The 16,488-nt window shown below is 31.4% G+C and overlaps 1 protein-coding gene across 1 annotated transcript in view; it reads left to right on the top strand.

The window, feature by feature from the left end:
* The window catches only part of LOC119840590 (angiotensin-converting enzyme-like), a 61,498-nt gene that overhangs the window by 31,693 nt on the left and 13,317 nt on the right, over nt 1-16,488 (top strand). The window contains exons 20-26 of the mRNA XM_038367278.1: nt 285-409; nt 964-1,091; nt 1,282-1,496; nt 1,751-1,891; nt 1,982-2,157; nt 2,552-2,629; nt 8,835-9,601. Of these exons, the coding sequence (XP_038223206.1) occupies nt 285-409; nt 964-1,091; nt 1,282-1,496; nt 1,751-1,891; nt 1,982-2,157; nt 2,552-2,629; nt 8,835-9,601 (1,630 nt within the window). The remainder of the gene's footprint in view (nt 1-284; nt 410-963; nt 1,092-1,281; nt 1,497-1,750; nt 1,892-1,981; nt 2,158-2,551; nt 2,630-8,834; nt 9,602-16,488) is intronic.

Genomic DNA, 16,488 nt, shown 5'->3' on the forward strand with positions numbered 1-16,488 from the left:
CCTTGCACCTCTACAAATGGATTGCCAACTTCAATTCAAATTCTTCAATCTTTGATGAAAGGAATAAAGGAAAAGACTAGGAAGGGTATGGAAAAGGATATGGGTTTCCGGCTCCCCCATTCACCGAACGAAACACAGATGAATGCTATTTCACGCCGGTCTTCTGTGGGGGTGTGGTATTTCCCCGGTGCGAACTGGCCCATTTCGTGCCGAAGCGTGCTTGACTACCACATACAAAATAATATGATACTGTATAAGAACTAATATAGTTTTTTTGTGTTCAGAATTAAGCAATGCACATCAATTACCAGTGACTTCTTTACCACGACGCACCATGAAATGGGTCATATTCAATATTATTTGCAATACAAAGACCAGCCCGTTATTTATAGGCAAGGAGCGAATCCTGGTGAGTCTTATTATTCTTATTTTAACTATCTTTACTAATATAAGGATATCATAATAAGTCTTTACTTTTTTTTTTTTAATTGTATTAATCCGTACTGATATTACGAATACAGAAGTGAGTTAGACTGTTTGTCTTTCTTTATGCTTGTTTATGTTTATGCTTAATAATTGATATGTAACTACATTAACGTATGCACCATATGTAAATTAAAAGCTTATAATGCCTTATCTAAAAAAAGAGTAACTATAGAGTTTCTGGCAGATTTTTCTTTGTAGAAGCGACATTCCAAATTGGTGGTTGGTTAGAAAAAATGCTTGTAAAAGTTTAGGTACATGAACAAAAATGTTATTTAATTTGAGTATTGAAATATATTTGTGTAATAGTATTGTAATATTTTAGTGTAATATATTAAATATATTATTTTGGTCATTATATATAGAAACGATCCAATGTTAGGGTCTACATTTGTTTTCTCACTATGATAACAAAAAAAATCCCTTGAGATGCAGGATTTAAATATTTTATAGTAGGTAGTGAAAATGTTAAATTTACAGGATTCCATGAAGCTGTAGGTGATGTGATCGCTCTGTCCGTGGCAACTCCAAAACATTTAAAACTAATGGGCTTACTTGAAGATGATCCCGAAGACGTAGAATCAAATATTAATCAGCTTTACAAAATGGTAATTAAAGAGAATTGATTTTCAGATAATTTCAAATATAATGCGTATTTTATAATTAAATACAAACTTATCTTGCACTCTTTCCTGGTCATAATATCTACTTGGATTCGGGAATATATATAATTAAATGTATATATTTATTCATTATATAGGATATTTTTGACCCACACTTCAAAATCATCATTTACAGGGTTTGCAAAAGATAGTGTTCCTCCCATTCGGATACCTTCTTGACATTTACCGCTATGGAGTATTCAGAGGAGTGACAACTCCAAGAGACTACAACTGCCACTTTTGGCAGTTAAGGGAGTCTATTCAGGGCATTGAACCCCCAACAACTAGAACTGAAAATGATTTCGATCCAGCTGCCAAATATCATGTTTCCGCGGACGTTGAGTATATGAGGTAAGCTAAACGTTTGCATACAAATGTTAATAAATATATTAAGTGAACAATTTTTTTAACAAAGAAAGAAAAAACAGGAATGACAACCATTAAATAAAGATGCATCTGAAGCACAGTCTCACGTGGATCCCCATCTAACCCAAATTAAAATTCTACGGTTATTTAACACCATACATTTTAACTCTCATTGTCAACTATCAAATGATACGTCTAACATATAATATTTTTTACTAAATAAAATAAAATATTTCCAGATATTATATATCTTACATCATACAGTTCCAATTCCACCGGTCGATGTGTCAGTTAGCAGGAGAGTACACTTCGGGCGATTCAAGCAAACTATTGTCGAACTGTGACGTATATAACAACACTGCCGCTGGAAATGCATTAAAGTACGTAAAATCTATCAAATAAATCGGCTACCAGTGAAATAAACACTAAATATTCACCTATACATAATAATATTGTATTATTTGTTCTAGGAATATGCTAAAACTTGGATCATCGCGACCTTGGCCAGATGCAATGGAGGTTCTGACTGGACAAAGAAATATGGATGCTAGTGGAGTCATGGAATACTTCCAACCACTATATGATTGGTTGAAAGAAGAGAATGCACGTACAGGAGAATACATTGGATGGGAACCCAGTACAGTCCGTGAGTATTGTTGTTCAATATTCCAAATTAAAATAATTAATATTCTTGGATGCTCAGATTTCTCTGTCAATTTTTGCATTAGTAACTGGGCCGCGCGGTTTCGTCTGCGAAAATAAGAACGTAACGAAGGACTTACTGAATAGTTATTATTAGTCATTGGTGACCACTATAAAAAAAAATCTATACCGTACCATGTTTGCTATTCTTTCGTTTTTCGTTATTTCTGGTATATTAGCTATGTCAGTGCCAAGTATTATCAATATCTGTTAAGTGGATTTCGTGGTGATTTGTACATACATTCACGTTTATAATTCAAATAGGAATTGATGATGAGAAAATAATTATAATATGAATTCATTTCTGGGTTTTTGAATATAATTTTAATTGATTTCAGAATATTGTACACAAGAACAAAGAAGCTTTATGGATCAAACAGGATTTAAAAAACAGCTCTCGAAGTACCTTAAGAATTAAACTATTGTTGGTTGTTACTTATTTATTATAATAACTTTGTATTTCGTGACTCAAAATATTGTTTTATTTCCACTTACAAGATACGTTACAAAATAGCAAATTCTACAATTTTTATGACGATAGATATTATTCACTTCACTTGATCCATATAACATGGTATCTTTAAATTTCAACACACAAATAAAGTACAATTACAGAAAATACCAAATTGAGTATGAAATAGCCAACTATTTTATAAATAACATTATATTTAGGTACTAGGTAATTTAGGTTTACAAAATCATTTGCTATCGTTATATTTATTTTCACAAGTGAGCTTTTTATTTTACGTTCTTTTACTTAAATAAATATATCTAAATAAATTAAGATCCTGTAATGATGGTAATGTTATAGACTAAATAAACATGATAAACATGAATGAAATAAACAATTAAAATTTTCTAAATGATAAGGCCGCCATATAAATAGTACACTTTCTTTTGCAACTTTATTATTACTACTAATACTAGCTGCGCCCCGCCCTTTCGATGAAACAAAAACTAAGTTATACCTCAAGTTACGTATAATTTTTGTATATAAACATTGTCTGCATTTAATTCGTAGATTTTACGTGATGTGCGCACAAACAAACAGACAAACAGACAAACAGACAAAAATTTCAAAAATGATGGAAATGGGTTCTGTTAGTTATCTTTTCACACACTGGCTATTTTCATTTTCAATTTTTTCAATGTACAAAAATGACTTTTCTACAGATTTATTATATGTATAGATTATTTTTAAGTTTTCTTCCATGTACAATCTTGTTAAAGAGGTAAATAAATACATTACCACCGTATTATCACACAGTATTAATGCGTCGTAAATAATGAAACTATTATAATAATTATTTTAACAATGTCAAGAATCGCCACCGTTATACACAAAATTAAAGTGATTTTAACTAGAATGATGTCATAACAATCGTTTCAAATCCTTTCAATGGAGGGAAGTCACACAATCGAGCGTTTCAGCCGTGACCTACCGAGTGACAAATTGAAAAAAAATAACACAAAAGCGGTACGTGATATTGCCATAAATCCATTTACAATTCCACAGATATAGTTCTAATTTCCCGCTCGCGGCTTCGCTCGCTTAAAAAGGGAAATTTGCACACGTTACCGTAGGATTTCCAGGATATAACCTTTTTCTGTGTCCATTCCACGCCTGTAACTACGTAGACAGATAGTTACATTTGCATTTTTATTATGAGTAATGTTTAAAATTGAAACATTTTTCACGTTAAAATTATCTGTAATGTTCCTGTACGCATACGACAATATTTGGTGAGATAGTATATATAATAATGTAGTCAAGACCTTTTAAATATTCATATTTATTGAATCAAAGATTGAGAATCGTTTTTAGGTACCTATAATTTTTAAATTATTAAAATCTCGTAGTAGCAATGAGAGATATATAATAAAAAAGGGTTATAAATAAATAATAATAATATCTATAAACAAGTATTGCTTTGCTTACACAGAAAACGAAAATCAGATATTACAAAGCTCGTCTAGTCAAAATACAGTTCGTATAACTTTTTTTGTAAATAAACCGCAATAGCCGCAACAAACTTTTAACAAAAAATCAATTTATTCGCTTATTTCACATAAAAAGTACTGAACTTTAATTTTCCCCATGACTCAGATCGTACTGAGAAAAAACTGTTCTATTGTTTGCTAATTATTAAGGAGATTATTATTAAGAAATGAATTCCAAGTGTGGTTATTAAATTCTGTATTTTATAATTACTACTAATGAGTAAACAGTTCATTCACTCATTATTTTAATCTTGTATTATATGCCTTACACTCGAAAACGAATTAATTAATTAAGATTTCTATTTCATTCATTTCAATTATTTTAAGATGAAACTAAAATAATTCAGATTCAATTATTATTAAAACAGGGATAAATTAAATTCAGACAAGATTAAGTATAAAACCACATTTTTTTTATATTAACTAAGCTACCCTTCTTCATATAAAGACTAAATAACGTGCAAAACAAAATATTGTCATACTGTAATAAATAAAATCTGCAATTTTTATTCGTGAGCTTTATATTTTTATTTAAAACATTTCTCAATCTACGAAATATTGTCTCTTTTTTCACGCCAATAAAATGCGACATTAGATGCTCTGAATTGCGCAGCCACTACGACCTAGGTTATTAATTTGTAACGATCGCCAGTTAAAATAGTTACAATAATAAATCTCAATCTACAATGGCAAAGGCCATCAGAGTTATAATAAAATTATCTCTATTCATGACGCGCACGAGTAGCCACGATGCTACCGTAGGACTCCACGTTATGGTCATCTCAAGGTAAAGATTTGTAGAACCAACTTATCAAGATTAGGTCTTGTATTCGATGATAGGTCTTGTATTCTATCTACAATATTATTATAAAGAGATACTTATATTAACTAGAGGAACTTATATTTTTGTAAGTTTGTAACATTTTCATGCATTGACCGTTGGGCCGATTTCAAAAATTCTTTTACCATTAGAAAGCTGCAACTTCATTGAGTGACAGGCTAAAGGTACTACGGGCGAAGCCGGGGCGAACATTTAGTGATTTGTAAAGCGAGAAAGTTTTTATTAATTAAAGTATATGAGTTGAGAAGTCTTGAGTGTGCTAGTACAGCATACTTTGGCAGGAATTGAGCCAGCTTGCACTTGGTTGTACCTAACCAATGGGGGTATGGTACCCCACGGAAGATCAGCGTGAAATAGTAGCATGCTGTATTGCATTCGGTGAGTTGAGGAGTTGGAGCCTGTATCCTTTCCACCCTTCCCAGTCCATTCGTTTATCCTTTCCTTACCCGTGACCACTTAAAATGTTTTATTTAGCTTATATTAGATTGCTTACTATCAAGCTAAATACAAGCTCTGTTACATTAAAAATATAAAAATATACTTGCAATTTTCCCCTCCTTATTCAGAATTATCTACTCATATTTCCTAGTCTTGTGTGTGTGTGTCGTGTCCCTGTGAGTCTTGATTACAATAACTCTTTCTCCATTAAAGCTTTCATATAGATAATAAGATAAATGTATCATTTTATCCAGTCAACATTCAGTCTAATATTAGCAGCTATCGTGTGAAAGAGTAACAAATGTCCATTGTTATAAACTGTCACATTTATTACGAGTATATTATAAGTAGAAAATTAAATTGATAAAGTATTAATCATCATCATCATCAGCCCATACGCAACACTGCAGGGATGCAGGCTTACTATGAGGCCATAATACACTCTGGTCAAGTGAGGGTTGACAGATGTCACGTTACCTGGAATTCTCATTGCATTACCTGACCATTTCGAGCCGAAGTGGTTAATGCTTAGATAAATAGAATAATCAATTAATTTCTTGCACGTTCGTCTGGTCTCCAACCCCCGACTTTTCAATTAAAGTTCGAGTTCCACTAAAGCAAAAGTGGTCTAATAAAGTATTCAAGATTAGTTTTATTATTAAAAATAGAATTGAAATTTAATTATCTTTTATTGATTGATTATTAAATGGAATGATAAACATTACTATTATCAAATAGCTATGCAAATTTAAATGCATATAGTAGATATGTATGTATTCAATTATACATGCCTTTTATTTTTTTATTTTACATAAAATTTATTAAACCCTGGGTTTAAATGCATGTTATTTTACGTAAAAAAATTACATTCATGAAACATTAAATAATAATTTTATGTACAGTACGTACATTATCTTTTTAGAAACAAATTTAGAAGGTTTATTAGGATCTGAATGGATAACCTGCGGTCTGACCGCATTACCCTTGATACGTGCGTCCTTTTAATGATATGTTTTATTTTTATGAATATATCATAATGTCCAATTAATTATTGTATTAATAAAGGGAACTTCCTGAAACAAATAATTATATGCTAAGATAACACACGGGACATCTCATGTAAAGACTAGTTATTCAAACAAAACTCAAACATTTATTTATTGAATAAGACTTTTTATAGAAACACTTTTGAATCGTCATAACACAGTTTTAACATTTACCACAGGTTTGGAAAGCAGATTCTACAGATAAGAGCCGGTGATAAACTTTTTTCTTTTCCAGTCATGTCATAATTTTTCATTTTAATACATAGGTTATTTGTATACATACAAAATCTAAAGTATATTCTATCAGTATTCTTTTGTAATGATTTATATACCATTGGTATTAAGAAAATAATAATAATAAATTAATCCTCTTATTTTCTTTATCATACAAAATATCCACACATACAAAGCATGTTTTCAATAAAGAATCGTCGAATAAAAACCTCCAATAATTACATATATTCTGTATGCGACGTATAACCACACTCGTAATGATATAGCAGAGTAAAATTATCATACAACACGGTTATTCCCACGGTAACTAGGACAAAAGGAAAATTGCCTACGATGCGATGTCAAGACGTTACGCACATTACACTTATGTGTTTGACTTTGAGTTCTTTAAGTAACTTTATACTATTTTTCCATTTCCAAGGTAATTATTTATAGATGTGACTAAAATAGCATATAGATTATGTACCATATTTATGCTACATTTGATAATCTGTGTAACTTTATATCATAAAGAGGAAACAATTCTGTTTTTGTTGTCGTTGAATTGCATACGAATTTAATAAGTAGGTACTAAATAATTATTAAAAGAAAACCCTAAGCCGCATGCAAGTTGGCCGAATTGGACCAAAATCAAATGGGACCACATGACATGTAACAACTTTTAAATATAAAAAGAATTCTCAAAATATATTCAGCCAGTGACGAAAAGAAGGTTCTCCCCTCCTCCTTTTTTGATGTCGGCTTAAGAAAGAAATCATTACTAATATTATAGTAGTATATCTGTGGTATTATTAAAGTTACATTTATCGGAAGTTTTAACAATGTCCTACTTTAACGTAAAATATATAGGTGGCTTCCATTCCTTATCGTTTTTGGCTTAACCTTAGCTTGTATAATTAGTTAAACTAAAAAAATCTAGAAACTTTATTTGTCTATCAAGTAAGTATCGTGGGATAAGTCGGGTGAGCCAAGTAGTAAAGTTTTATATGTATATTTAATTAGCTTTTGTCAAAGAAAGCCCGCATAGTTAACTGTCTCGTACGTTAGCCGAGATAAAACCTATCCTTTCTAAGGTTCAACGTGTTAGGAATAAAGAGGAGACAAACAGATAAAGTCACTTTTGCATGAAGATTCATGGTTTCGTCATAAAATAAAAATATTCTAAGTTTCAACGCACTAATTGTAAAACGATGTTCCACGCCTGGGTGTGGGCCTTACAAAATCCTCATGTAACTCAAAACTCATTACACTTTCGTTTAGTTTAAATGTAGGCTCTTGGGAAAGCGTAATTATGTCACTTTCGGTGGGTCCGAAGTTGAGTAATATTTCGTAAAAAAAAAAAATTTTAGTAGCATTAGATAACATTAGTAAGTACTTTAAAACCTGATAATTTTCCACAGTATCATTTTAAAAATAGGTTAAGGGATTAATTTCTTTTTGTGATATTGATATTTTCTTATTTTTGTGTAGCTGTATAATTCGAAATATACATTAAATTAATAATATTGTTTCTTATTTTCATGGAAATGTTATATTTAACAAACTACGGCAAATGTGCTGAATAACAACTTTAAATAACGTCAAACAAGATTCTTATTGTAGCTACGATCATAATTCTTCAGTTTCTCATACCTACCTATCCTGGTATTAATATAAGATAATACAAAAAGGAATACTAATTATCACTATTCTGGCATAAAAATCAAATAAAACTTAATTCTTTACATCCAAATTAAGTATGTTTGTAACAAAAAGGAAGATGATTTCATTTACTTTAAGAAATAAAACTATCAAGTACGTAATATGTAAAATACATTATCTTCGAAATCGCAAGCGAAGTTTCTCAATTTAACTCTTTTGCATGGAAGTGTCAGACTACAAAGGCTATACGGACTTATTTATTTCATATGCAGACGTGCGTTTCCTACTAACATGCCAAATTAACGCCTGGCTTTCAAGAACTGCGATTTGTCTTTACCTACCTATACAAGGTCTTCCAAGTTTGTACTTGGACAGACGCACGGAAAACAAAGCCGATTCACACGGCCTGAGTTCAAACAGGCGTCAACCAAACACAGTTGCCGCCGCGAGTGCAACCAAGTACCACGCACCATTGCTCACCACCATTAAACGCGATAACCCAGTGCACAGTATCTAATAGGACAGTGATAACATTGTTCCTAACCCGGCCAGAAATGGCTTGTGCGCAAACGAGAAAGATTCTAAGCCTCTGGCTCCGAATAACTCTGTTACCGGTCTTAATTCTAGCTGAACCGCAACTGGATCTTCCGCCGATACAAGTATCATCTACCCAAAGAAATCCATATGGATATGGTGTGTCTAGTACGCCATCTAATTTAGGAAGTAACTTTGACACGAACAGAAACTTTCAGTACAGCACCGCTCGAACTCAAAGCTCTGTATCTGGAGGATATCCGTCTTCGACGCCCTTTAGTGGGATAACCCCAGTTATAAGCAACAATGGTTACCCCAATGTGAACTACGCAAACGGTCCGAGCTCCACCCTGCGTCCTTTTGACGACCGTAATCGCGATGATAGAATAGACATTAACAGTGATCCGAACTTTCGCCGGAATGACCCAAATTTTGTCAGAAACGATCCAAATTTTGTGGGGGCGAATCCGTTTGATATAAACAGGGACCTAAATACCAATAGCATCGATAGCAGAGTCAACCAAGTGAGCTTAAATCAGATTCGGGATTTCCTGAAACAAGCTGACGAGCAGGCTTCGAAGGAGTGCACGAACAATGTGGCGGCGCAGTGGAATTTCGAAACTGATGTCAATGATGTAACTCAACATGCTGCTGTGAGTAATTAACTTTTTATCTTTAGATTAGTCTATTTCTATAAAAATTACTGATGCAGTATCAATACCATATCTAAATCTCGATGAGAATAATGAACCAGTTGTTAAACCACATATCGAAAGAGTTTTTCGATAAGTGATCGTATATATGTATAATATACAAAAGCTGTATAAGTAATTTGTTATTTTATGAACACTGTACGTATTCATGTGATGTTTAATTTCATGTGACCCATAAATATAGTATGTTACGCAAAGAAGGAGTGCAAGCTCATACCATACATTATATTGAATTAAAGACAATTTAATATCAAGGATTTTCACGTTGTCTTTAGTACCATTAAACACAAATTACAGCAGAGTATTCAGATGGCTATCAAGTAAACAATGTATGTACGTAAGACTGCAAAAATGACTTGTGAGAAATCCTATGATTTATTCTTTTGAATCCATGATTATTCCTCTTAAACATTTGAAGTACAGTATACAGACTGTAACACTTATAATTCGACCTATTTCATGTTATTAAATTATACGAATACATAAAAATATCTTGGTTTATCACATTGTTTTGTTTATATGATATGTTATGGCTACGCAATTATATTTTATGAGCAATATTTTTAGATTGCAACTAATTACTTATTGTGTTTCAATTGTTTGTGAAAAATTGTACCCACGAAACACTACAAAAACGCCACTGTATCAAATAAATACGCCACGAACCTACAGTTGCTTTAATTTCCAAAAAACTATATGTTGTCTTTCTAACGCTAATTAACAATTATCTAATATAACCAAACAGAGATCAAAAGACGGGAAAATGTGCAATCATCGCGTAACAATAAGCTATTGATGCGAGAATACTATTGTTAAATAAGAAAACTAGCGCAATACTTTCCTATTGCTTTTACAAATGTATATATCATATACCTACGAACTTTATATTAAAATGGAGACAGTTTATATAGCCTTTTATATCTTGAACATCAATTGAAACAAAAACCTTTACAATGAATCTCTACACACCAAAACATAGAACATTTGTTTGAAAATCTTATAGTTTTAATAGGAATTCAAATCTATTGACAATAGCAAAATTAATTGAAACACCATATCCGAAACATAATTATAAATACTACTGTAATTCCGTCTGTCTGCCTCTTCTTCATGCCTGATTAGTTTGCAGCTAAGATAGCTTTTATCCCGGTTTTAGTCTCAGGGAAACGAGAACTTTATGAGAGTGCCGGACTGTCTATCTTGTCCTTTGACAACTCAGGATAAACCATAGGTGGAAAGCTTTAATAAGACTCTGTGATATTTGTGGTCTTCTCTCCCAGATAAAATCATATAAACTCGATCTACATACTCAAAACTTAACTTACGTATATAAATGGTTTATTTATAGATATTTTATGCGAATTCTAGTTTTATTATTACAATAGCTAGCATTTAATCGATCGTATTGTTAGTGCTGTATCAATGTTAAGGTCATTCAAATAATAACGATTAGCGAGAACATAATCTAGAACCTATAGCTCACATAACTTCTTAAGTTATACAAGCTCAGTCCACCATTACGTACTAGGTATACCTCTTAATATATATAAATCTTGATTCTTAAAAAAATATAAAATTCATTTAAATTATTATACAAGGTTTGTGTTTGTCGACAAAGCAAGACAAAACAAATCAATTTAGAGCTTTATCCGAATATAGATATGCATAATGACAATGATTTTTAAGAGTTTTTGAATCAATTATCAGGAAATGACTTCATTCCATTGCTCCACTATAACAAGAAAAATAATTTGTATAGTTAATATCGATGGAGATATATTATATCACTAACAATTTCAAAATCTACTTCAAAACATTCGCCGGGTCATATATATCCGAAAAAAAGTATAATTCCTTTAGAATGTGAACTTACGTATTATTTTAATTTTTTAGATAAATTTGTTATGGTCGTTTTCCCATTGTTGCCTGCAATAACAATAGAATAAATGACAGGATGTCCCGACACCAATCGATAGGACGCAGTTAAATATCGTGTTGGTTACACAAGCATTAGCTAACAGTGTGACTTATAAAACTACATAATTTTTTATACAACTATATATGACTAGCTGTTTGCCCCGGTTTCTCCTGTAGTAAATGTATAGTGTATGTGTGTGCCTATGTATTAATTCAGTGAAGATTGAGCTTTCTAATGCTGAAAGAATTTTTGAATTCGGTTCAATAGATTTTGTGTGAAAGCATTAGAAACTTAATACCAAAAAACCAAAGGTTTTTACGCTTTATAATAGTACATTAGATAAGATTTTAAAACATTCATTAAGCAGTTAAGTTAATTCTGGGTAAGAACAAGGGAATTAAAATTTATAGGACCGAAAACTGTAATCACACAAATAGTTTAATGAAAAAGTATCATATCATATCAATAGCATAATATGTACAAAGTACCATTAATCTTTTGAAAATTGATACACTTGTATACTTCATGCTCGTATATAGAAATAGCATATCAGTTGTGTAGCAAGGTTTCAAGTTCAAGTTTTCAATGCACTTTGATAAATCTATAGCGAGTTACGCGAATATCTCCTCATATTTAAAGATATAAAATAATGGGTTTGCATACTAAAATTAATATACTGCAAATTTTAGTAATATTACTACTATGTATTATGTTATCTGTGGTAATAGGAATGACATTTTTTGTCGCCAAGAACACAAAGGGTACAATGGTCGATAAATACATTTTGTGCCTTCGCCTTGGTACATTTCTCACGGTCATGACACTGAAGCTAGAATTTTTTGCTTTACATAAACTAGATTTACAAGTGCGCCTTAATGTTTCAACGAAATATTGGACAGTCGAGGAGAAAAGGGTTTAAATAGTGCGTTGAAGATTACTCCGCAGAGCGTAAATGCATCGAATGTTTTTAGATCGTAGAAATATTTCTCAGGATCTTGGTAATTGTTGCAAAATTATTTTTGATTATAGTCATAAGAAACATATTTTTCACCAATGGAAAATTATAATCATTGGCATTTTGTTTTATACTAAATACACTTTTCCTTAAAATGCCCTCTATACATGGGTGAATAGGGCATTTCTGGGATAAATTATGTATTAAAATAAAAAAGAAGGTGTCCTCCCTGATCCACCCCTCTATTTTTTCACACGGCATATCACATATATATCATAAAATATACAACTATTCGCTTAGCTGCTTATCCCTTTTCTATCTTTAGCTGGATTGGTCTAACATAAAAATAAAAGTAAGCCTTTGTATATTTTGTGAATATGAAGCATATTTATGTTTGCTATGTTTAAGTATACAATTACTAAATATAATTATTGGTATAAAACATAACAATGAAACATGTGATTTTTTTTTGTATGATGTTATTAAAAACAATACTTTTTCGAACATAAGTATGCTTCATATTCATCAAGCACACACACCGAAATAAAAAAAAAAATAATAATAAGTACCATCTCGTACAGAAAATTAGTATGGATTCGACTGTACTTTTCAATAATTTGCACGAATTCAAGATTTTCACACTACCTACACTACTTATCTTAACGCTAATATCTGACCATTCATAGTCGATCCTGACCTTACCTTGCTGTACAATATTACACATTTTTCTTTCTTTTTGGTTATTTAGAACCACAGTGTTCTTAAAATAAGGTTCAATATACCTTGTACATAAATACGAGTAAAAAGCTATACGCAAATGAGTTGCATAAAGAAAGAATTGTAGTTTCAGTTAACGTCTTCATACTTTTGTTTACGATTGTACGTTTGCTTGTAAACTTGAACTCGATTTTAAATTAGGATGCTCTTGTGAATTTAGTTTTGAATACATTTATTTTGTTTATATAAACTAAAACTTATTGGCAATGGTTTTAGTAAACTTAATCTACTATATAAAAATAAGTTGGGTTTTCCTTCCTGACGCTGCAACTCCAGAACGCATGAACCGATTTCCATGGTTTTGCATTCGTAGGACAGGTCTCGGGCCGTGAGGTTTATAGCAAAGAAAATTCAGGAAAAATTTCAACAGAAAAGTGGGAAAATCATTTTTCACATATAGCCATTTGGTGGCGAAACGGATTTCGCCGGATTTGTTAGTTATATAGTATATATGAATGGAATTGCTTATTTTGATAGAATTGTAAAAAATACAAAGCACAAATTATTTATTACTTATTTGCTCAAAAATAAAAATCAAATGCACCTTACGCAGCCTCTTTTATTGGACCAAAGATGAATGTAGCTAAGAATGCATCGAGAATACTTATATACACCAATTCGATTTGAAATTGGATTTGTTTAGATACTATGTTGATTGAGCATATAGAGAATTTGTTGTCAACATGTTGGTTGTTGGTTGTTGGTAGCCACACAAAGTGTTGCAGAATTGACAGCGCATGTTGAAATGCTTTAACCCGAGGAGAGCAAACAAAAAAAAAACTTCCAACAGCATGTTAGATATCATAAGGGTTCTTCAAGAAATCAATCTCAAGACAATCGTTCGCATTTTCCATAGTTCTTTGCGGGTCTACATCATAACTTTTTCTATTCAATATTTTCGTAAAGCTCGCCATATCGTCAGCGTCACGTTTCGGTTGCGAAATCGACATACGTGCGAACGTCCTTTAAACAATAAAACGCATGATTCTGTGTGAAATAATGGGTGTCTTTGTGCAGTGTCATTGAAAATTTCAATTACATATGTTAGATAATGTATTGAGGAAGTCTTTAAATGACATCAAGTATTTGGTTCTATGCTAATCTGTGGGAAATGTGGAATATAAAAAATGTATGATGACGACTGATTCTTTGTCATACTTGTATATTTACCAATAAGCTGACGCTATTACATATTACTATTTGTTTTGTTGTTGTGATGTTTCTGTAACATCACATCATCCTTTTCAAAAAATAGATCCATTAGACTTGATTGTATAATTAAAACGGCAGAGTTGTGGTGCAAATGTTACTGAGATTTCGCTTTCGAACTATATTTATATTCTATCTATATTATATCTATATTATATTTATATTCTTATTTATATAATATGCAACAATTTTTATATACCTATAAACTATTGAGAAGATGTGTGCTTTGAAAAATATGTCTATTATTAGGAGAACCTGTTCTTCTTTTTAATTAATTGCATACCAATTAAAACAGATATTACCTATAAAATAATATAAAATTTCAAGCATGTACACATGGTTTTCAATTTTGTTTTAGTGTAAATATGTAGGTATACAGCCTACTTATTATCATGAAATAAATATATGTTTATTAAACTGCATGTATAACATGATAATGGTTTCAGAAGGTACCTTTGGAATAATAACCATTATTTTAATATTCAACTCTTAATTGAACAAACAAGTTTCAAGTACACTGAAGCCTGTACCGTGGGAATTTATATTAAATTGTATTTATTTGCTTTACTAAAAGAGGATGTGATGAAGAACAATGCGTTTAGAAAATTTTAAATTATAAATATAAGATTTAATTACACACATTAAGGTTCACTGCATCGCTGCTCTCATTGTCGGAGAAGAAGTATTTTTGCAAATTTGTCAGTCAATTGAAAGCTTTGTCAAAAAAGATCTCTGAATCGAACATGAAGTTGATACGAATCACCTTCATCATGATCATCATCTTTGCTCGGTTCTCTTACATCACATTAGAAATAATAAAAACAGACATGCTTTATTCGTTGTTCACTGACTAACCTCCTTGTAAGATTAAAATAAGAGAAAAAACACAGATAAGTACATAGTTACTAGTGAAGTTCCATGTCTCCTAGTGGAGTATTTACAAGACAATTTTTTTGTGCGTCTCCACCGGGTATCGAACCTTCAGTTCTACGCTCACGCCTTCACCACTGTACCAGGAGGCGATCACATAGTTACTACATACAGGCATAGATAATACTATACTATACAGGTAAAAAGCTCAGCGTCAGAGAGTACAGATTAATTAATTGTAACTAATGAACGTACGCTTAAGGCTGCCACAGTTGTTATGTCACAATTACATCGGTAAATCAAAGTCATTCGTGGTAATTAATTTGCTGTTTTGAACTTGGCCGTGTCGACTTGAAACAATTCAGATTTTCCACGATAATCATCTCGGAACGGCTATGAGGTCGTGAAGTTAATGAATTAAATATATAATTTGAATTCTAAGATGGCTATGAAAATAAACCTCTCAAAGCTTTAACGTTTTATTTCGTGGAAAATACATGTTCTGAACGATTGCATCAAAGAAAAGGCAGGAAATTTTGATATTGTAAATACGATACGGAGAAAGTAATACATTTATATCTAAATTTGATAAATAGTCTCTTTAAAATATAGATGAAACTTTCTAACGTAATTTAAAATTGAAACGGCGGACTTAAATAAAACAAGATTTATTTCATCTGACGTTTACTCCATAACAACTGATATCACAAAATTACACATAATAATTTGAGTAGCGTTAGATTATACTAAACATATAACTATGAATCATGAAACGTGACAAATCGCCATCATCAACTTCATCAGCATATTATCTGACTCACATTTAATAGATATAATTATTGTTGCGCAGAACAATTGCTGCTTTAAAGATTTTATATTTCTGGTTTGATGTCATGTAATATTTTAAATGTATCAGTATTCTAAAACTTTGTTAACATTCTTCTTTGAAACGTTATAATATTCCATACAATTATTGCATAGTTACAAGTAAATATATCATTGTTTATTGATTTTGAAATATATTAACCAGTTTGTTACATAACATGCAGTTTCTTGCGATGAACACTGTAATTTTTCCCTTGTTATATATAGAGGAAG

This window comes from Zerene cesonia, chromosome 6 (genome assembly GCF_012273895.1).
Source record: "Zerene cesonia ecotype Mississippi chromosome 6, Zerene_cesonia_1.1, whole genome shotgun sequence".
NCBI classification, from domain to species: Eukaryota; Metazoa; Arthropoda; class Insecta; order Lepidoptera; family Pieridae; genus Zerene; species Zerene cesonia.